General features: G+C 42.9%; 1 protein-coding gene across 1 annotated transcript in view; it reads right to left on the bottom strand.

Moving 5' to 3' along the window:
* The window catches only part of XPO5 (exportin 5), a 50780-nt gene that overhangs the window by 1838 nt on the left and 25359 nt on the right, over positions 1 to 23583 (bottom strand). Inside the window, exons 19-31 of the mRNA XM_058554296.1 lie at positions 23471 to 23570; positions 22445 to 22626; positions 8947 to 9047; positions 7123 to 7219; positions 5306 to 5456; positions 4499 to 4582; positions 3667 to 3713; positions 3137 to 3234; positions 2443 to 2505; positions 1551 to 1633; positions 721 to 828; positions 446 to 583; positions 85 to 249 (exon numbers count right to left, since the gene is read on the bottom strand). Of these exons, the coding sequence (XP_058410279.1) occupies positions 85 to 249; positions 446 to 583; positions 721 to 828; positions 1551 to 1633; positions 2443 to 2505; positions 3137 to 3234; positions 3667 to 3713; positions 4499 to 4582; positions 5306 to 5456; positions 7123 to 7219; positions 8947 to 9047; positions 22445 to 22626; positions 23471 to 23570 (1417 nt within the window). The remainder of the gene's footprint in view (positions 1 to 84; positions 250 to 445; positions 584 to 720; positions 829 to 1550; positions 1634 to 2442; positions 2506 to 3136; positions 3235 to 3666; positions 3714 to 4498; positions 4583 to 5305; positions 5457 to 7122; positions 7220 to 8946; positions 9048 to 22444; positions 22627 to 23470; positions 23571 to 23583) is intronic.

Below are 23583 nucleotides of genomic sequence, written 5' to 3'. Positions count from 1 at the left end.
TAGCTGCTTTCTGGTTTGTCTGTACGCATGGTCGAGGAAGACTGCAGGGGTGGCTGAGAGCACTAAGGAAGGGGCATGACCTACCCCGATGCAACCCGCAATGAGGCGTTTGAACTGGTCCTTCCGGCGCTTGTCAGCCACCTTCTGCAGAGAGGGGTTCAAAAGCTTGCAGTCAAACTGGTCCAGAGAGTCCTTCTGTATTTCAGGAATCTGTTCCATCACAGCTCTTATCTCCAGGTACCTAGGGCGCTGAGAATGGGGATGCACCCACTCAACGGTGTGGGTTTGGGCCCTGCCACCTTCGCCAATCCCTGCCACACCCACCTCACAGGGGCATCTCTAGCAACTTCGCAGCTGCCTCCATCTAGGATAAGGCCCAAATGACTGGGAGCAGGCTGTGACGGTGAAGCCACAGCCACCCTGCCCCCTTGCCTTTACCACTCACCAGCGCCTCATATATCTGGAAGGCCAGGTGGACCAGGGAAGCCATGCAGCCGTCGTGCTGCCCGTGTGTCTGTAAGCCCTTTAGCACACTGGTGAAAAGCCACGTAACGGCGTCTGCCAGCAGCGTCCCTGATAGCACCTGGGGAGACAGCTGTGCTCAGGGCCAAAGTGGACTCTGAAGGGCCGGCCCAGCACCCCAATCTCCCAACTGAGTCAGTCAATCCTCATGACCCAGACCTTTCAAAAGGGGTGAGGAGAAGGGGTGAATAACCGTACTTGTTTGAGGAGAGGCCAGCAGAGCTGTGTGGTTGTCCTCTGGCAGGACAGAGTATCCTTCCAGGCCAAGGAATTGAAGGCAGTAATTAATAGTGCTGTACAAACATCCTAACGAAAGAGGATGAAGGATTATAATGAGAAAACAAGCACAGTTTTCTGAGTATTATGCATCAGGAGCTGGAGTTTTAATAGGTAAGCAGGAAAATGATAACAGCAGCTACTGAAGAGAAATGAGTTTACTTCTCTCTACGTATATCAGGCAGTCAAAAAGAAAAATCAGAGGCCGTCCTGGTGGCATAGCGGTTAAATTCATGTGCTACACTTCAGTGGCCCAGGGTTCGCAGGTTCAGATCCCGGGTGCGGACCTGACACACTGCTCATTGAGCCATGCTGTGGCGGCGTCCTATATAAAGTAGAGGAAGATGGGCATGGATGTTAGCCCGGGGCCAACCTTCCTCAGCAAAACGAGGAGGATTGGCAACAGATGTTAGCTTAGGGCTAGTCTTCCTCACCAAAAAAAAAGGAAAAAAAACCAATATAGAAGAGAAAACCTATGTGCAGGAAGGAGAGAGAGCTCAGGCCCGGGGGAGGCTGCACTCCAGGAACTGGCATCAGTGTGCCTGTGTTTTCCTGAGAGCCTTTGCCCACGCCAGCATGGGAGACCCATGGCCTTGCGCTTTCTCCCATTTTCGGGGGGCTTTAGGAACAGGAACTTAACTCATATAAAGGAGTATTACCCAAAAAACTTTTCTGACGGAATCACAGTGAGAAAAACAGAAGCTGGCTCCCCGGCCAGGAAAGGAGGGAAACATCACCTGCTTTCCACCCACCTCATGCTTCATCAGACATTTGCCCAGGTCCGTAAGCTCCGCCATGGCTGAGGGGGCCACCTCTGTGGCCATCATCTCTTCATCTGCAAGCAGAGAGCAGAATGTTAAGCTCCATCCTTCCAGAACAGAGAAGAATATCCTGTTCTGACAGAAGCCCAAAGTAAAGGACAGTTGAGTATCCTGGGCTGACTGGTGGTTGAGTAGGACTGGGACAGCCCCCAGCCTCATAAAAGGGTGCCCTGGCCATGGCAGATCTAGAGATGCATCTAGCTGTACACCTGGGAAACAGTGGGGAACAAGGGACTTTCTGGACAGTTACTTAAAAAGCTGCAAATGCTGAGGATCTTTTGTCGCTGAACAAATATTTGTGGACCCGCGGCAGCAGGCACTGACTTAGTTACTAGGTTATAACAGGAACAGGACTAAGTCCCTTCCTTGATTGGAGTCTACATTCTAGTGAGGGAGACAAGTAATAAATGGATATATAAATAAAACGTAATGCCAGGCAGTGATAAGTGCTATGAAGAAAACTAGAGCAGAGGAAGAATGCAGAGTGGCTGGGATTGCTGTTTTTGACAAGTTGGTCATGGAAGACCTCTTGGAGGTGACATTTGAGCAGAAACCTGAATGAAGCAAGGGGATAGGCACATATACAGTTGGGAGAAAAATCTTTCTAGACAGAGGAAACAGCAAGTGCAAAGGCCCTGAGGTGGGAGTATGCTGGAGGAATACAGCAAGAGGGCCAGCACAGATGAAAGCTAGATACACAACATCTTACCCACACCAGGCTTCGAGGGAAACAGTTTCTATGGGAACTGAGCTAGTTACAGAAGGGACAATATTTAGGAGCCTGAGGGCAGACCTCCGAGGGCCATGCAACAGGCTCACTTACCATCTCCATCTGCAGGGGGAGCAGTACCGTGGTCAGCACCTTTCTTTGAAACACAGCACACCGCTAGAGCAAGAAAGCAGGGTTACTGGGCTTACTACGGCCAGACAACAGCCACCTCAGGCCAATGGATTCCAAACGGACTCTGGGCAGGTGAGGAGGGGGAGGTGGGGTACTGTCCAGGCACAAAATCAGCTTCATCAGAGGAAAAAGAGGCATTCAACCAGACTGTGTTCTGGTTCCTCTTCAAGTTCAATTAACTGGAGGAAGATTACAGAATTCTCTGATAGTAAGTGACGAGGAGAGGATGCCTAATACATCCCTGGTCTACTGTGGATCTCAAACAAATGAAAGGACCAAAACATAAAAAAGAAAATTAACCACCTTCATTTCCAAGAATTAAAATTTTTCCCTATTTTGACAAAGCTAGGAAGTTATTCCTACCATTAATCCAAATTCCTCCTGCTATTTTAGACATTTCCTCATAATCTGGCCTTAGTATGAACAACTACAATTCACTTCACAATTCATAAAATGCCCTTGGTTGATTTAAGGACTACCTAGTTTCTATCTAGTTAATTACTTCTTATCAATCTGTCAGTATCGCTGCAAACATGCCTTATAATGGGGCTGGGTGACCAGTACTTTTTCCAGAAAAATTCTTCTCTACTACCCTGGATTCCCACATTCCACTTACTGATTAGGTCCATGACTTCTCGGGTTAACATCCTCACCAGTTGTTCCTCCAACATCTCTTGAGACTCAGGATTTTCATCTGCAGTCTCATCTTCTCCACTGCAGAAAACCAGGGGGCCCAGTTGCATGGGAGTGCAAAGTGACCCTAACCAGACCCTCTGTGCCCACCTCCTTCTCCTGGCTTCCTTCTGGCCTACATTCTATGCAAATGTTGGGAATGGAGAATAATGATCCACTGAGGGATATTATTACTTATGACTATATCCATTTGGACAGAGGGTACTGGATCAAAATCCTAAGTGGGTACGGATGTCTCACCATCTTCCTAAGGCAGCTGAAGATTGCCCCTATGAGCGCTTCATCTGAGTCTGCCTAACGGTCATAGACAAGCCATCTACCGTCTAGGCCGAGAATGACTATAACCTACTGCTGTTCTAGCCCTGGATGGCAGAGTCCTCCCCTGCCACCCTCTTCCATCTCCCACCCCAAAAGTGGCTGCCAGCTCATCCAGCAAGAAGAGATGTTCCTTACCAAAGCAGGCTCCTCTGGTTGATGACTTGCCATTTTTGGGAAAGCCTCTGAGAAAACAAAAAGGAAATAAACACTAGTACTGGGGAGAAGGTTGGAACAGATAACATCTAAGGTCCATTTCATGGTTAGAATTAGACAATGATGATTCCAGACTTCAATGACAGAGCCTTGGGAGACCCCACCAGATACGGTTTCTGTAACCTCTCCCACACCCATGATGAGGGCAGCATATTAAACACTACTTTGCTTGGAAACGGTCAACAACATTTTAGAATTTCTGGGTCTCTCTGGACACACCTGTTCTCCACCCAGCTGGTCCCCCTGCTTAATTCCATAGTCAGGGAAACAGACCCAGGGGGAGTATCCCCCCATGATTCCCGTTCAGTTAACGGGAGGCTAGTAGCAGAATCTGAGCCTATAGATGCAATTGAACCACTGTGTGGGCAACTGAACCACTGTGTGGGCAATTGAACCAGTTTGGTTCTTGCGGGGCTACTCAATCCACTGCAGCAAGGATGGTCTGCTGCGGGGGGGTGGTGGCTGCACAGCCATCCTGGCAGGGCTAGGAGACAACACTCTCAGGAGCTCCTGACTTGCAAAACTCATGAGAGGCCATCCTTCCTCTGTGAATGTCTGTCTATTCAAGTCCATTGCCCATTTTTGAATCATTTTTGTTGTTGAGTTTTGGAAGTCACTCTATATATTCTGAATATTAATCCCTTATCAGATATATGATTTGCAAATATTTCTCCCATTCTGTGGGCTGCCTTTTTACTCTGTGGATAGGACTTTGCCAAGTCCTATCTGCTGCCCTTTCTGACCGATCTCTTACCATGTGGAGGTAGGTGAAGAGAGGTCCAAGGATGGGAGACACCAGGGCTTCATAGTGCTCCGGGGGACAGAAGAGCACCAGAGGCTTCACAAAGACCCATGCCACGGCACGTTAAGAAGTTTTAGCACAAGAGTACGCACCCCTCACCTGCCAGGCTGGAAACCTGCCAGGCAGCAGGTTGCTCCCTTGGGCAGAGTCAACCCCCAAAGGACTTGCAAGATACCAAGAACATCCTGTGTTAAAAGGCAAAAATCTTCAACCTCTTTTCCGAAAATCTGAAGCTGAATGGATACTCAACTCTATTATATTTTTAGTTTAACTGTCTTTTCTACCAGGCTGCACGTTATGGGCACTGGGTTGCCTGAAAATAGGGAAGAAAAAAATAGGAGGGACACCCTTATAATATTATAAACTCTCCTTTACCATTCTCCTTACAGTATAACTTCAGGGAAGAAAGTCACTCATAAAAACATTTAAAAAAAGTCCAAATGAGAATGAAGTATGAGTGCCTTTTCAAAGAGGAAGCACCTGACAAAACATAGAAAAGGGATAAAAGCTTCATCTTTCCTATTTCTAAGAAGTGGGATGGTAAAGATTTACCCCTAAGGAGAAAGAGCTTTCAGGACCCCCCTGGACTGCCTTCGTGTTTTTCCTGCTATTTACTTCCATCTTCCTGTCCTTGTAATGTGGTTATTATACACTTAGAAAAATGATTCCATCTATTCCACACAGCTCAGCTCTGCCTCCTCTGGTGCCTGTGAACTGTTCCTGTCTTCAATCTTCTGGCCCTTTGGGTTATCTAGGGACTTTTGAAAGGATATGAAGCATGGGTCTGAGTCGGTAGTCAGGAATATTGTTCAAGTTGACAAAGGCCGAGCTGAGGAGCTGGGTAGCAAGGTGTTCCACGGTGTAGAAGTCCTGCTGCATGGAAGGGCCTGCCTTCCCTAGGATATGAAAACTGTAAGGGAAAATCATGGGCAATGACAAATCCAACATCTGTTATTGCCAACCCTGGCTACCCCGGGAATTTCTAGTCTATGATAAGACCTCTCAGTTAGAAAAGCAATTGTATTTACTCCCTAAGAGAACTTTAGCTTCATCAGTCTACTTCAAAGATGTGAACTTAATCTTTTATCAAAAGTGAAAATAACACCTCCCTCCACCCCCCACTTTTAAGGACACTTCTTCTTTTTTTTTTTTGTGAGGAAGCTCGGTCCTGAGCTAACATCTGCCAATCCTCCTCTTTTTGCTAAGGAAGACTGGCCCTGGGCTAACATCCATGCCCATCTTCCTCCACTTTATATGGGATGCCGCCACAGCATGGCTTGACAAGCGGTGCGTCGGTGTGCACCCGGGATCCGAACCAGCGAACCCCGGGCCGCCACAGTGGAGTGTGTGCACTTGACCACTTGCGCCACCGGGCCAGCCCCTAAGGACACTTCTTGATAGCAGATTCAGCATCTTTTTTTTTTTTTTTTGAGGAAGATCAGCCCCGAGCCAACATCCATGCTAATCCCTTTTTTTTTTTTTTTTTGCTGAGGAAGACCGGCTCTGAACCAACATCCCTTGCCAATCCTCCTCCTTTTTTTCCCCAAAGCCCCAGTAGACAGCTGCATGCCACAGTTGCACATGCCTCCAGTTGCTGTATGTGGGACGCGGCCCCAGTATGGCTGGAGATGTGGTGCGTTGGTGCAGCCCGGGGTTCCAAACCCAGGCCGCCAGCAGTGGAGCGCGCGCACCCAACGGCTAAGCCACGGGACCGGCCCTCAGCATCTTTTTAAAGACAGAAGTTGGTACCCAGGAACTTCATAAGTAATGCGGATTTACAATGGAGCATTTCTCACTAGCTTGGCTCATTAGAGGAGCACTGGGTTAGTGAGGTCAAAGCCCTGGGTGTGGCGGAATACAGGAGCGCCAGCTACCTCCCCATCCTGCACCCAGGACCCGAAGACAAAATCTGGCCAACTACCTTCCAGCGTCCCATGAAAAGCAGCCACAAGGAGTGAGGGATCTTAGAAAATGCATTCCCACCACTAGATTTTCTATTTTGGTCTCATCATTTTACGTAATGGAGAACACACCTACCTATTTTTCTTTTACAAGTTAATTGTAAAACATTTCAAACATACAGAAAATTACAGAATATAACAGACAAGTTGGGCATAAAATATCAAGTCATGGCTAGGACTGATGCACCTATGACAATTATAAAAAAGCAAATGCAAGAAAGCAGTCTGGGGCCGACCCCGTGGCTTAGTGGTTACGTGCACGCGCTCCGCTGCTGGCGGCCCGGGTTCGGATCCCGGGTGCGCACCAACGCACCGCTTCTCCGGCCATGCTGAGGCCGCGTCCCACATACAGCAACTAGAGGGATGTGCATCTATGACATACAACTATCTACTGGGGCTTTGGGGGAAAAAATAAAGAAATAAAAATTAAAAAAAAAAAAAAAAAAAAGAAAGCAGTCTGTTCATTTTGATGTGACACTAGAATCATTAGTTTCCTGTCAAATTCTTACCTCATCTTACCTGTATACTAGAATTCTAGATTGAAAGTCCAGCTCATGGCCATTCCTATGTAATGCATATCTAGGAGAACAGGGAGAGGCAGCACTGGTTCCTTACCAGTTTTCATAGAGGGTGCTGAAGAAACGCTGCATTCTTTCCAAGACTGTTTTGTAGACAGGATAGTCATTCAGTTCCAGGAGAGGCTGAGGTAATCCTACAGAGAAAGACAGGTCAGGAACATGCTGCTTCACTGCCCAGAGTCTCACCTGCCAACACCCTGCAGCAGGCAGGTGTGGTTTGGGGGTGGGGGGTGAGGGGACTATAAATGAAAGCAGCTGGCCAGTTGGAGGTGCTAAGGGCTCCCCTACAGGTGACCGCTGCACTGTCTTGGCAGGGAAAGGTGAAGGCTACTGAAGTACCCAGAACTTCAGAGTAGACCTGGCTACTCCAACTTCTGCCTGGGTTTCTCCGGACGGGACTTGTACCAAAACACACAATGACAGCTCAAAATGATCTCTCCATAAAACAAGCGGATGCCCCTCATCCCTTTTTACGTTGTGGAACCTCTTTTTCAAGCAAAACTTTATGTAAAAGCCCAAGATGTGTAGTAGATCAAAATGAAACCCACTTACCTCAGTATAACAACTGCCTTAAAAGATCTATACTTCTAATCAGAGCAAGTCAAGTCTTGCTCATGGTTGGAAGCCGCCAGAGGGAATTGTTTGTCCATTCTAGTATGTTTTGGTTGACCATTTACTTCTATAGCAGGAGTTCCTGGCTTAATTTGAATAACTGAATAGGGGGGAGGGGAATGGGTTATGAAGCAACACCTACTTTTTATATTAATGGCAAGACATTTCTTGGAAGTTCTACTTTTACTGGTGTCTGCAACATGGACCTTAAGTGTAATGGTGCCAAAGGAATGGCCCAGGTCTGTGCAGGCCAAGACAGAAGGACATGAGCTCTAGAGAGGCAAACCAACACCCTTCCTTTCATTAATGTCACAGCTGAGGAATGCTCACTGGATTGCTTAATCATGGCCACGCCCAGGCAGAGGTTATGGCTGGAACGAAGAGATACTGAGGGGGCTGTGATGGTGAGCCAGCATGAAGCTTCAAAGATTGGGATAAGGTTGAGACAACTCTGGACGTCTCTAGCTCTAACTTCTAACCACTGCCTTGCTCTCTGTGTTCCAGCCACATGAGTCACCCCTCTCTACTCCCTGGACATATGAAGCTCTTTCCTGCAGGCCTCGGGATCTTGTACCTGCCATTCTGTTTGCCCAGAATACTCAGCATCTCCTCTTGCCCCCACCCTGGTTAGCTCCTACTCATCCTCTAAGTCTCCACTGGGAGGCACTCTTCTCACTCCTCTCCAAGACTGGGTTAGGTCTCCCAATAACCACACTCACAGCCACTTTCCTTCACAGCATATATCACAATTATGATTGCACAGTTATTTGCTAATGGGAAATATGACTTAAAGCAACATTCTAATCAAGGTAACAAATGGGAAACCTGGCTTAGAATCTATTCTTTTAAAAATTTTGATAATATACATAATATTGTACTCATTAAAGCTATTTAAGCTTAATTGTTTTAATACTTTTTTTTTCATATATGAAAGACAGGAAAGTATGCTAATATTCTTCAGGCCAAAAAACCATAGTTTATTTATAATCTAAAGGCTCTCACACACACCACTACCTGGAGGGGTTAACGTGGGCAGGGGGAGAAACTGCCTCTGAAGACCTTCTCTGTACGCTAAGGTAACGAAGTAAACGCACTTGTTCCTAGACAGTGTGTAGGAACTCCATATATTTCTGAACAAACAAGTGCTCAAGGTGAGGACAAGGAGGTGACACAAGGCACAGGGAAGCTGCTTGAGGAGCCCATTAGAGATAAGGTGAACTTCAAGAAAACAAAAGGTTAGATTTCTTACCTAAAATAGCAGATTTTTCCGCTTCAAGCATATCCAGAGCCTTTGTGAAAGGCTCCGCCATTTTGGCTAGCATTTCTGGTGCATATAAAGTATTGTGAGTTCTGAAAGAAACAAGGATGCTCTGTGAACTTTTCCTAGTCTGCCGCAGAAGGCAAGTGTAGGTTTCACCTTGTAATCAGTGATACTACACTTACATAGAGACAGATCTCCCTATGAACACTACTCCCAGCAGGGGAAAGAAAAGAAGGTATAAACATGTAAATGTCTCCCTGGAAAAGGGAATAGGCTTGAAGCTATTTAGCTGCATAGTATACAAACCTAACAGCAATCAGGACAAGAACCACATCCTGAGATAGCCAGACAACATCATAGTCTGAAGCTAGAAAGCAAAACTCTTTTAACCCTGACACGTGCCTGGCACTCCCAGTTTTCTGCCCGCCAGTGACACAGGATGAAGTGTCAGGGGCACTGTGGATTCTCAGGCAGGAACTCAGGGCAGGGAGGAATATGCCACCATTTTTCAGATGTTTTGTCTCCATTCCAAGAGCTGGGACCCTCCAATGCCCTGACAGTTGTTCAGCCTCCCAGAGGAACACTCACAATTCCCAGCATGTGCGTGTGTCCCCCACCAAAATGACTTACCTGAGCAGTTACTGGCTTTGTGTGACTAAGGAGCACTGACTGCGGACCTGATCTACCTGCCGTCCACAGTGGCCCCTCCTGCCCACAAGAACTGCACCACTGAACAATCTACAGCCAGAGAGCATACCTGCCTGTTTTTCTTTTAAAAGTTAATGATAAAACATTTCAAATATACAGAAAATTACAGAATATAAAAGATATCAGGCAAGGGTAAATATTTAAGATGCACACTGAACAGATCATTTTAGACCATGCTTATTAAAAACAAAAACGTTAACATTGTTTTTTAAATCTAACCATGTACACTCACTAGTACGCGCATTTAAACCACCTTTTAGGACACCACTTAATAAGTTAATTCCAGCTTATTTCCCCATGTCCCTACTGAGAGGTATTGTTTGTCTCCACTATTTGCTTACACAAAGAGCCCAGCAATGAGCTTTATCTATGGACGTCTCCTTGGGTACATGTCTGAAAGTTTCTCTGTGGTGGACATAAACAGGTAGAATTACTGGATACTGGGTCCTTTGCAACTCATGGGCTGCAAATACCTTCTCCCAGTCTGTGGCCTGACTTGCTTATACTGACATTTGCAATAGGCTTTACTTTCTTTTTTTTACTGTGATAAAATAAATAATATAAAACTTACCACTGTTAAGTGTACAGCTCAGGGGTATTAAATACACTCCCACTGTTGTGCAACCACCACCACCAGCCACTCCCATGACTATTTTCATCTTATAAAACTCAAACTCTATACCCATTAAACGATAATTTCCCACTCCCCCATCCCCCTAGCCCCTGGCAACCACCATTCTACTTTCTCTATGATTTTGACTACTCTTTTTTTTTTTTAATTTTATTTATTTATTTTTCCCCCAAAGCCCCAGTAGGTAGTTGTATGTCATAGCTGCACATCCTTCTAGTTGCTGTATGTGGGACGCGGCCTCAGCATGGCCAGAGAAGTGGTGCGTCGGTGCGTGCCCGGGATCCGAACCCCGGGCCGCCAGCAGCGGAGCGCGCGCACTTAACCGCTAAGCCACGGGGCCGGCCCTTGACTACTCTTTTAATTATCACATATAAGTGGAATCATACAGTATTTGTCTTTCTGTGACTGGCTTATTTCACTTCACATAATATCCTCACGGTTCATCTATATTGTAGCATATTGCAGAATTTCTTTTCTTTTAAAGGCTGAATAATGTTTCATTATGTGTGTGTATATATATGTATACACACCACATTTTGCTTATCCGTTCACCCATCAATGGCCACTTGGGTTGCTTCAATGTTTTAGCTATTGTGAATACTGCTACTATGAACATGGGTATACAAATCTATCTCCTCAAGACCCTGTTTTCAATTCTTCTGAGTATATACCCAGAACTGGAATTGCTGGATCATATGATAATTCTATTTTTAATCTTTTGAGGAACCTCCATACTGTTTTCCACAGCAGCTGTACCATTTTGCTTTCCCACCAACAGTGCACAAGGGTTCTAATTTCTCTACATCCTCACCAATACTTGTTATTTTCTGTTTTTTTTATAGCCATCCTAATGGATGTGAAGTGGTACCTCACTGTAGTTTTGATTTGCACTTCTCTAATGATTCGTGATGTTGAGTGTCTTTTCATGTACTTAGAGCATCTTTCCATGTACATCCCTTTATCTTCTTTGGAGAAATGTCTATTTAAGTCCTTTGCCCATGTTTGAATTGGGTTTTTGTTGTTGTTGTTGAGTTTTGGAACTTCTCTGTATATTCTGATTATTAATCTCTTATCAGATATATGATTTGCAAATATTTCTCCCATTCTGTGGGTTGCCATTTTACTCTGTGGGTAGTGTCTTTTGATGCACAAAATTTTAGAAATTTTCACGAAATCCAATTTGTCTATTTTTTCTTTTGTTACCTGTGCCTTTGGTGTCATATCCAAGAAATCATCGCCAAATCCAATGCTGTGAAGCTTTTGCCCTGATTTCTTTTAAGAGTTTTGTTTTAGGTCTTAACATTCAAGTCCTAGATCCATTTTGAATTAATTTTTATATATGGTGTTAGATGAGGGTCCAACTTCATTCTTTTGCATGTGGATATCCAGTTTTTCCAGCACCATTTACTGAAAAGACTGTCTTTTCCCCATTGAATAGTCTTGGCACCTTTCTCAAAAATCATTTGACCATATATGTGAGAGTTTATTTCTGGCTTTTCTATTCCATTGGTCTATATGTCTGTCTTTATGCCATTACCACACTGTTTTGATTACTGTAGCTTTGCAGGAGGTTTTGATAATAGAAAGTGTGAGTCCTCCAGTTTTGTTTTTCTTTTTCAAGATTGTTTTGGGTATCCTAGGTGCCTTGAGATTCCATATGAATTTTAGGACAGGTTTTTCTATTTCTGAAAGAAACGTCATTGAGATTTTTAGATCGTCTAGATCCTTCTGGACGTGAATGTAGTATTCACATTTTAATAATATTAAGTCTTCCAATCCATGAACATGGGATGTGTTTCCATTTATTTATGTCGTCTTTAATTTCTTTCAGCAATGTTTTGTAGTTTTCATTGTATAAGTCTTTCATCTCCTTGAATAAGTTAATTCCTAAGCATTTTATTTTGTTTTTGATGCTATTTTATTTTTTTTTGTGAGGAAGATCAGCCCTGAACTAACATCCGTTGCCAATCCTCTTCTTTTTGCTGAGGAAGAAGCTGAGAATCTGTGCCCCTCTTCCTCTACTTTATATGGGACACCGCCACAGCATGGCTTGACAATGATGCGTCAGTCCGAGCCCGGGATCCAAACCTGTGGGCTGAAGCTGAGCACGCAGACTTAACCTCTATGCCACCGGGCCGGCCCCTAGTTTATTTATTGTAGCGTAATGTTCAAATTCCTTTCTCATTTCCTTTTGTGTATATTCTATAGCTATTTTCTTTGTGGTTACCCTGGGAATTACACGTAACGTTCTAAAGCTGTAACAGTCTAATTTGAATTTTCACCAGCTTAACTTCAATAACATACAAAAACTCCGCTCCTTTACAGCTCTGTCCCCACCCTTTTCAGTTGCTGATGTCACAAAATTACTTTATACACTGTGTGCCCCAAAACGTAAACTAATAATTCTTTTAAATGCATCAGTTTCCTAAATTATGTAGAAAACAAGATTTGAAGTTATAAGCCGAAGTTACAGTAATACTAGCTTTTACACTATCAGTTTTTTTTCTTTAAACGTATTAGTCTCTTAAATCATGTAGAAACAAAACAAAAGTACTGTTACAAACCATTGTTACAATAACACTAGGTTTTATAATTATCTATGTACTTACCTTTATTAAGATCTTTATTTCTCCATACAGCTTTGAGGTACTGTCTAGTGTCCTTTTATTTCACCTTGCAGGACCCCCATGAGCATTTCTCTCAGGTCAGGTCTAGTGGTCATGAATTCCCTCAGCTTTTATTTATCTGAGAATGTCTTAATTTCTCCCTCACTTTTGAAAGACAGTTTTGCCAGATATAGGATTCTTGGTTAACAGTTATTTTTTTCTTTTAGCACTCTATCAGCCTACTATTTTCTGGCCTCAGAGAAATCTGCTGAAAATCTTTTTGAGGATCCCCTGTATATGATGATTCACTTGTCTCTTACTGCCTTCAAGATTCTGTCTTTTGAAAGTTTGATTATAATGTGTCTTGGTGTGGGTCTCTTTGAGTTCATCTTACTCAGGGTTTGATGAGATTCCTGAATGTTTATGTCTTTCATCAAGTTTGGTAAGTTTTCAGCCATTATTTCTTCAAATATTCTCTATGCCCCTTTCTCTCTCTTCTCCTTCTGGAACTCCAACAATTCATATGTTACTCCACTTGATGGTGTCCCACACATCCCTTGGGCTCTGTTCACTTCAATCTTTTTTCTTTCTGTTCCTCAGCCTCGATAATTTCACATTCGCCGATTCTTTCTTCTGCCTGCTCAAATCTGTCTTTGAATCCCTTTAGTGAATTTTTCATTTTACTTATTGTACTTTTCAGCCCCAGAATTTCTGTTTGGTTTGTTTTTAGGTTTTCTATCTCTTTATTTATATTTCCATTTTGTTCACACATCATTTTCTTTTCTTGCATGTGTGTATGTGAGGAAGATCAGCCCTGTGCTAGCATCTGCCAATCCTCCTCTTTTTTTGCTGAGGAAGACTGGCCCTGGGCTAATATCCGTGCCCATCTTCCTCCATTTTATATGGGACACCACCACAGCATGGCTTGCCAAGAGGTGTGTCAGTGTCTGCCCAGGATCTGAACCGGCGAACCCTGGGATGCCGCAGCAGAGCATGCGCACTTAACCACTTGCGCCACTGGGCCGGCCCCCACACCATTTTCTTGACTTTCCTCATATCTTCCTCTAGGTCTTCCAGCATCTTTAAGATAGCTATTTTAAAGTCTTTGTCTAGTATATCTACCATTAGGTCTTCTTCAGGGATAGTTTCTGTCGACTTTTTTCCTTTGAATAAGTCATACTTTCCTGTTTCTTTGTATACTTGTGATTTTTTGCTGAACACTGGATATCTGAGTCTAATAATGTGGTAACTCTGAAAATCATATTCTCCCCCTTCCCCAGGATTTGCTGTTTTTTGATTTTTTTTTGTTCTTTTGATTTTTTGATTGGCTGTCTCTGTGCCAAAGATCCACCTGAGCTGTAAACTTAATGTCTTCTCAGGTCTTTTCTGAGCCTTTCCCTGGGCACACAGAGATACTTTCTAATTTTCCCTGTATAAATAGTTGTTTTGGAATGTACTAGTCTTTAAAGTCTGGCTCCCAAAAGGGGAAAAAGCAAACAATGAAACAGGAGAGGAAGGGCACTGGCTCCTTAAATCTCCTGAAAGTCACTTCAGTCAGAGGGGGAGAGGCTTGCAACACTGGGGGAAGGTACGACAATGGGTGCCTCTGTGATCAGAAGCAGCAATCAGTGATTAAAGCACAGATGTCCGATATTTGGAGTACAGGGTCCTTTTTGTCCATCGTGGCTCCTGCAAGCTGTGTGCAAGCTGCTCTAGGAACATGTGCACAGCTGCCTGCCAAGGGATGGGTAGTGGGTGTGGGCGATGGGTAGTTGCTACTGTGCTCAAGAGCTGATATTGACCAAAAATAACCACAATTTACTGTTGGTAAGTTTTCCCCTGGAAGTTGCAAGGTTTCAACAGATTCCAGAGTTCCAAAACAGTCACATCAGACAGATTCTGCCAGTGCACTTCTTGTCTAGGCGGGGAGATAGAATCCTGGTGCTTCCTACTCTGCCAGCTTTCCTGGGCTTTACTTGTAATGCAGTCAAACTTATCAACCTCTACCTTATGGTTTGTTCTTCTTGTGTCTTGTTTAAGAAATTCACTATTCTAATACCATAAGTACTGCCTTGAAGTTTTGCCTTCAGGGTTTTAATCCATTTGAAATTTATTTTTGTGTACAGTGGCAGGTAGGAATCCAATTTTTTCTTCCCATAGAAAGACAACTGTCCCTACACCATGCATTGAATAATTTATCTTTTTCTCACTGACTTGTATTACTTCTGTCATACATCGATCTGTCACACATACCCTAATAGTCTTTGTAGACACTTTTACCATGGTGTTGAACCCATCATCACCTATAAAGGATTTCTACTAAAAAAAACCAGTATCAGATTAATTTTCTAGTCCAGGAGTCAGACAGTAAATAGTTTAGATTTAGCCAGCCATATGCTCTCTCTCTTTTTTTTTTTTGGTGAGGAAGATTAGCCCTGAGCTAATAACATCTGTTGCCAATCCTCCTCTTTTTGCTGAAGAAGATTGGCCCTGGGCCAACATCTGTGCCCATATTCCTCTACTTTATATGTGGGACACCTGCCACAGCGTGGCTTGATAAGCGATGCATAGGCCTGCGTCTAGGATCCAAACCCTCGAACCTCGGGCCACTGAAGCAGAGTGCACGAACCTAACCACTACACCACGGGGCCAGCCCCTAGGTTTTCTATCTTTTTAAGTTAGTTATAGTAAGTTACATTTTCCCTGGAAATTATCTTTTTTGTTTTGTGAGGAAGATCAGCCCTGAGCTAACATCCATTGCCAATCCTCCTCTTTTTTCTGAGGAAGATTGGCCCTGGGCTAACATTCGTGCCCATCTTCCTCTACTTTATATGGGACGACGCCACAGCATGGCTTGACAAGCAGTGCGTCGATGCGCACCCGAGATCCCAACCTGCGAACCCTGGGCAGCTGAAGTGGAGCGTGTGCAGTTAACCACTTGTGCCACCAGGCTGGCCCCTATCATTTTTTTCTTAAGCTTTCAAATTTACTAATGCTATTATTGATATTTTTAAAGAACCAGCTTTATTTTTATTAAAAATTTTTTTTATTGAGGCAAAATTCACGTAACATAAAATTAACCATTTTAAAGTATACAATTCAGTGGTATTTAATACATTCACAATATTGTGCAAGCACCCACTATCTAGTTCTTCCCCCCCCCCCCAAAGCCCCAGTACATAGTTGTATGTCATAGCTGCACATCCTTCTAGTTGCTGTATGTGGGACGCGGCCTCAGCATGGCTGGAGAAGTGGTGCGTCAGTGCACGCCCGGGATCCGAACGTGGGCCGCCAGCAGCGGAGCGCGCGCACTTAACCGCTAAGCCATGGGGCCAGCCCACTGGCCCACTATCTAGTTCTATCAAAACATTTCTATCACTTCTCCAAAAAACCCCTGTACCCATTAAATAGTAGCAGTTAATCTCCATTTCTCCCTTCCCCCAGCTTCTGGCAACCACAAATTTATTTTTTGTCTCTATGGATTTATCTATTATAGATATTTCATATAAATGGAATTATACAATATGTGGCCTTCTCTGTCTGGCTTCTTTCACTTAGCATAATGTTTTCAAAGTTCATCCACATTACAGTGTGTATCAGTACTTCATTTCTTTTTGTGGCTGAATAATATTCCATTGTATGTTTATACCATATTTTGTTCACCCATTCATCCACTGATGGACATTTAGGTTGTTTCCGTCATTTGGCTATTGGGATACAGTGCTACTAAAACATTAGTTAACAAGTATTTGTTTGAGTACCTGTTGGCAATTCTTTTGGGTATATACATAGGAGTGGAATTGCCAAACTGTTTTCCACAGTGGTTGAACCATATTACATTCCTACCAGCAATGTACAAAGGTTCCAATTTCTCTACTTCCTTGCCAACACCTGTTATTTTGGTTTATTTATTTATTATTATTATCTATTATAACCATCCTACTGGGTGTGAAGTGGTATCTCATTATGGTTTTTTTTTTTTTTTGAAATTTTATTTATTTTATTCCCCCAAAGCCCCAGTAGATAGTTGTATGTCATAGCTGCACATCCTTCTAGTTGCTGTATGTGGGATGCGGCCTCAGCATGGCCGGACAAGTGGTGTGTCGGTGTGTGCCCGGGATCCGAACCCAGGCTGCCAGCAGCGGAGTGCGTGCACTTAACTGCTAAGCCATGGGGCCAGCCCTCATTATGGTTTTTGATTTGCATTTCCCTAATGACTAATGGTGCTGAACATCTTTTCATGGGTTTGTTGGCCATTTGTATATTTTCTTTGGAGAAATGTCTATTCAAGTCTTTGCCCATGTTCTGAATGGGTTGTCTTTTTTTTTTTTCTTTTTTTGTGAGGAAGATCAGCCCTGAGCTAACATCCATGCTAATCCCCCTCTTTTTGCTGAGGAAGACCGGCTCTGAGCTAACATCTATTGCCAATCCTCCTCCTTTTTTTCCCCCAAAGCCCCAGTAGATAGTTGTATGTCATAGCTGCACATCCTTCTAGTTGCTGTATGTGGGACGTGGCCTCAGCATGGCCGGAGAAGCGGTGCGTCGGTATGCGCCCGGGATGCGAACCCGGGCCGCCAGTACCGGAGCACGCACACTTCACCGCTAAGCCATGGGGCTGGCCCTGAATGGGTGGTCTTTTTCTATAAGTCTATCCTTATGCCAGTACCAAACTATTTTGATTACTGTAGCTTTGTAGTAAGTTTTGAAACTGAGAAGTTTGCATCCCCCAACGTTATTCTTTTTCAAGATAGTTTTGGCTTTTGGAGGCCTCTTGCAATTCCGTATGAATCGAAGGATCAGCTTTTCCACTTCCGCGAAAAAGGTCACTGGAATTTCAATACGGATTGCATTCAATCTCTAGAGTGCTTTGGGTAGTATGCCATCTTAACAAAATTAAATCTTTCAATTCATGAATATAGGATGGCTTTCTATTTATTTAGGTTGTCTTTAACTTCAGGAATGTTTTATAGTTTTCAGTGTGTAAGTCTTTCACATCCTTGGTTATATTTATTCCTAAGTACTTTATTCTTTTGAATGCTATTATAAATGGAATTATTTTCTTAATTTTCTTTTGGAATCATTCATTGCTGGTGTATAGAAACACAACTGATTTCTGTCTGTTGATCTTGTATCCTGTAACTTTGCTGAATTTGTTTTATTAGCAGTAGTAATTTTTTTGTGTTTTTTTGGGGATTTTCTGTCATTTGTGAATAGAGATAGTTTTACTTCTTTGCCAATTTGGATGCCTTTATTTCTTTTTCTTGCCTGATTGCTCTATCTTGGACTTCCAGTACCCAATGTTGAATAGCAGTGGTGAAAGTGGGCATCCTTGTCTTGTTCCTATTGGTAGGGGGAAAGCTTTGCATCTTCCACCATTGAGTATGAAGTAAGCCATGGATTTTTCATAAAAATAATTTTTCATGTTGAGGAAATTCCTTTGTAGTCCTAGTTTGCTCATTGTTTTTACCATGAAAGGGTGTTGGATTTTGTCAAATGCTTTTTCTGTGTCAGTTAAGATGATCGTGTGGGTTTTTTCCTTTGTTCTCTTAATATGGTGTACTACACTGATTTACTTTCATATGTTGAACCATTCTGACATCTCTGGGATAAATCCTACTGGTCATGGTGTATAATCATTTTAACGTGCTGTTGGATTCAGTGTGCTCGTATTCTGTGAGGCTGCCCACAACTCTGCCTTAGCCTTTACCTCCTGCTGTGTGGAGCCCAAAGACTGGTAAGAAGTGCCATTTACTTTTAAAAGCTACAATTTGCCATCTTTTTAGTTTCTGAATTAAGTTTTTCTTGATTGTCTGGGAAGATGTCTAACACCACAAAATGATTTCTGATAAAATCAGTTCTTCCTTAGAAGAAATTCATAGTCTTTTTTTTTCCCCCTCTAAAGCCCCAGCAGATAGTTGTATGTCATAGCTGCACATCCTTCTAGTTGCTGTACGTGGGACACGGCCTCAGCATGGCCTGAGAAGCGGTGCATCAGTCCGCGTCCGGGATCTGAACCCGGGCCGCCAGCAGCGGAAGCGCACGCACTTAACCACCAAGCCATGGGGCTGGCCCAGAAATTCATAGTCTTAAGTTTGACAGGGAGCAGACGAGCTATCTGTTTTGTATTCTTTAATTAAGTGTGATTGTGACCTCAAGATATAATTAAAAAAACAGAAGGGTTAAAGCATCATTATGTCAAATATTCCTGATGCTACAACAGAATCTTGTATTCTTTATAGTCTCCTCTCCTCCTCAAGGAGATGGCACCATGGTGGGTGCACCTCTAACTCACAAGCAGTGACAGGAGGACTCAGACTACATACTGCTCCAATACCTCTGACTCCAGGTCAGGTGGTCACAAGCAAAGACATCTACAACCCCTAGTAATATTCAGGCTCCTGAAATATCACCTTTCCTGACACACTTGCAAGTCAGAGCTCTGTACTTCCATGTTAAGAGGAACTAGTTATTGCTTGGCAAAGAAAATGACAATCAGATAATAAAAGTTGTAAGTTTTGTACCATCTGTACCTACCTGAAATATTCTTAGTATCACCAGCTAAGAGTATAATCACTATGCAAAACAAGATTTTACACATATAAAGATTTCAACAAAATATATAGAAAATTTATGGAAACAATGTAACAAACTTAAGTTAACCAAAAAGCTGTTATCATTCTAAACAGACGATAAGAATGTACCTTTCGAGAACCAGAGAATTCTGCTCCCCACATCTGTCCTCCATCCAACCCACTAGGAACAACACTGTCCAATAGAAATACAATGTAAGCCACATAAGCCATTTAAAATTTTCTAGTCAGCCAAACTCAAAAAGTGAAAAGAAACAGATTAAATTAATTATATTTTATGTAACCCAATGCATCAAAAATTCATTTCAACATGTTATCAATATAAAAAATTATTAATATTTTGCATTCTTTTTTGTACTAAGTTTTCGAAATGTGATGTGTATTTTACACTTACAGCTTATGTCAATTCAGACTAGCCACATTACATCACTTGGCTGGCTCAATACCCAGCCACGTGTGGCTAGTGGCTACCATATTGAACAGTGCAGCTCTGACACTTTCTTTGCTTATCAGACAATCTATAAGAGTTAAAACTCACAGCTCCAATACATAATTGGTGGGAATGTAAATTAGTACACCACTTTAGAAAACTATTTGGTTCTATCTACGACAACTGAAAATGCACATACCTTATAAACCAAGAATTCTACTCCTACATGTAGGATTCTACTCCTACCCAACAGAAATTGTGTATACACCAAAAGACATTCACAAGAACATTAACAGCAGCACTATTTGTAATAATAAAATGCTGGAAACTACCCAAAAGTCCATCAACGCTAAATGGATAAATAAGTTGCAGTATGTTCACACAATGAAATACCATATAAGCAATGAGAATGAACAAACCACAACTATATGCAATAATAACACAGATGACTCTCACAAACAATATTGAGCAAGAGAAGCCAGACACGAAGGAGGACATGCTTTTGACTCCATTTATTAAAGCTCCAAAAACCAGAGAAAATGCTAAAAGTCAGAGTAGTGGTCAGCCTTGAGGGGCAGGTACTGACTGAAAAGAGGTGTTGGGTGAGGTTGTTTTTTAATGTGGGTGCTGGTTATACGGATGTGTCCACTTTGTGAAAATGCATCTGCAAGCACTCATAATTCGTGTCCTTTTCTTATATATATTTGTGCCCTTACATTATGCTTCAAGATAAAATTTACTACAAAAACAAGACAAAATTCTGATAGCTCCAGCTGCATAGTACTCAAGGAATCTAACTGCTCCATAACTACAGTCAACATTTTTCAAAATACCTTTTGATTGACTTTGGGATGTTCCAAAAGCACTGAACTCTTAGAAAAATATCAAGGTAACAACCATACTGTTCTTGTGGCCTCCTCGCTGAGCCAGGCATGAACCTTGTTTCCAGGTCTGAGTTCTCATCACATGGACTCTGGCCACAGGCCTAAAAAGGCCGCTCAGTGAATCTGTTGCAATCTGACTTCATCACTTTCATATTTCTCTAAGCTACAAAAGAACCTTTTGGTTGTAAAAACATCAATATGGAAACAAATCTTTCCTTGACTAAATATTTTATTACCCTTTCAACATGCATGCCATACTTCTTCACTGAAATCTCTTTCCTCCTTTTTTTTCTTGTGAGGAAGATTAGCCCTGAGCTAACACCTGTTGCCAATCCTCCTTTTTTTTTTCTTTGCTGAGGAAGATTGGCCCTGGGTAACATCCATGCCCATCTTCCTCTACTTTATGTGGGATGCCTGCCACAGCGTGATTTGATGAGTGGTACATAGGTCTGCGCCTTGGATCCGAACCTGGAAACCCTGGGCTGCCAGAAGCAGAGCGCACGAGCTTAACCGCTACGCCACTGGGCCGGCCCCTTTCCTCCTTTTGAAACCAGAACACAATATTGCCTACTTCCACAGACACATCTACAACTGGAGTGTGTGAACAACTCTTTCACACACTCCAGTCCTCCAATTAGGTCAACATTAACTTAAAACCTTTGATTCTTAAGCTTATGATCTAAAGTGTCTGGTGCCAGCAGAACATCCCCGAGACATGAGTAATTTGGTTTGCCCAGTTGAGACTTCACTCTTACACCCTGGATAAGAAGCCAAAAAGCATTGGAACAGAGTTCTAACCTGTAACTCAGAAATACTATGAGATATAAAAAGCGATCCAGTTTTGCTTTGGCCAGTAAGAAGTGAATTCTATCCAAAGCCTACCTTTCTCTGCAGAGAACATCCCTGAATCATCAAACACACATCAAGGAATCAACAAGCCTGGACTTGGCCTACTTCCACTTGTGATTTATAACAGTGATTTTGAACTTTTAATGTGCACACAAACCAGCTGGGGATCTCACTAAAATGCAGATTCTGTCTTAATATGTCTGAGGTGGGGCCCCGATTCTGATTTCAAACAAGCTCTCAAGAGACTGCTGACGCTGCTGGTCTGAGGACTCAGCTCCTCAGAGGTAAAGACCTAGGAAAGTGAGGGAACATGCAGCATGCCTTCCTTTGGCATATTTAGCCACTGGATGTTTGGTCCATTTGAGGTCAGAGTCATTACGGATAAATTCAGATTAGTGCATTTGAATACCACCCAGAGAAACACCACTACAGAAAGCAAATGTCCTGCTCCCAATAAATAAGTCTTTTAGTGGCAAAAATTTACACCAAATAAAGCTTAAAATAAAAAATAGGGATGAAGTATAAAGAAGCAGGAGAAGAACACAGAAGAGGCTCGAAATGAGAAAAGGCATTTTGAGATCAGCCCCATGTGTTCACTTGGAATGCAAGACTTGTGCAAGTGAGAGCTAATATTATTTTTAAAAAGAGACCCCCTCCAGAAAGAAAGAGGACCTAATCCCTCATTTATCACTACCATGATCTGAAGAAATATAAACAGATTCAACTTTTGAGATTCTTAAGGTAAAAAAATAAAAAAACAACAGAGAAGAACCATTATTCTGACTCACCTTATAAGGGCAAGCAAATTGTCAAGAAGTTTCAGAATCTGTTCTGTGCAGGGGTTACGGAAGACTGGATTTCCAGTGGGCATATAACCCACCACGAATCCTCCAGCTTTGGCCTCTTCTAGGTCGGTGGGCCAGCAAGTTCGTTTCACAACACCCAGAATGCTGTACACACAAAAGCTCATCTTTTAAAAAACATAAAAATGAAAGGTAAGCATAAAAGGGGAAGAAAAGACAAAAGTGCTATTAGATCTATGCAAGGTTATGGCAAAAGTGATACAGAGGCCAGAGAGAAGGAAAAGAGCCCCGCCCCCATCCCTGTCCCTTCCTTTAAGGTCACATCCAAGAGAGGTTCTTTCATTGCCATCTGCAGGATGAGTGGTAGGATCTAGAACCTTCCCTTTCATGAGGATGTCCTTCCAGAGTCTGCAGTGATCCCCTCGCAGGACCCCAATTAGAAGGTGGCTTGGACATGGTTCAAAACAAAGTGTTTAGACTCCCAACATTCCATCCTGTTTTGGAGTTGACCCTGTACCCTCCAGCTCAGGCCTTGATGGCTTTTGCCCTAATCCTCACTCATGGTACTCTCAACCAACCTAATATAACTTTTGCCGTAATGGAGCCAGAAACAGTGCTTATTTGAATAACAAAAAACTGAAAAATTTCAGGTTTGCAAGTTAAGCCATCATTTAGAACTTTACATGCCAGAGAGCAATGGCAGGGAGGACTCACCCTGCTGACCAAGTTCTGACCTACTTCCTCATTACACCTTCAGTCTCCAGAGCTATTCAGAGATCCTTAAAACCAAATTAATGATTTCATAGAAAAGACTGTCTGCTCTGCTGTGGGAACTAACTTAAGAATTCAAGACTAAAGAAGAAAAGAAAGGAGAAGCTTAGGGAGTGGAGACCCCCAGATTTCTCACTCATATAGGAAAAACAGAAATCTATAAGAAACTTGACAAATGATAACACCCTGCTCCTACCCGTGGCCAATGCAACCTCCCATTCCCAGGAGAGGCTTACTCACTCGTGCACGGTTTAAGCCACAGGGATCCTCCAGGCCCAGGTCACAGCTCTTCTGATCTGCACCCACATAGGCAATAAAAGCATCAACATCTGACAGCACTCTAAAGGTTGGAG

This window comes from Diceros bicornis, chromosome 14 (genome assembly GCF_020826845.1).
Source record: "Diceros bicornis minor isolate mBicDic1 chromosome 14, mDicBic1.mat.cur, whole genome shotgun sequence".
NCBI classification, from domain to species: Eukaryota; Metazoa; Chordata; class Mammalia; order Perissodactyla; family Rhinocerotidae; genus Diceros; species Diceros bicornis.
The sequence above is the reverse complement of the archived record's forward strand: the minus strand, read 5'-3'. Positions and strand labels throughout refer to the sequence as shown.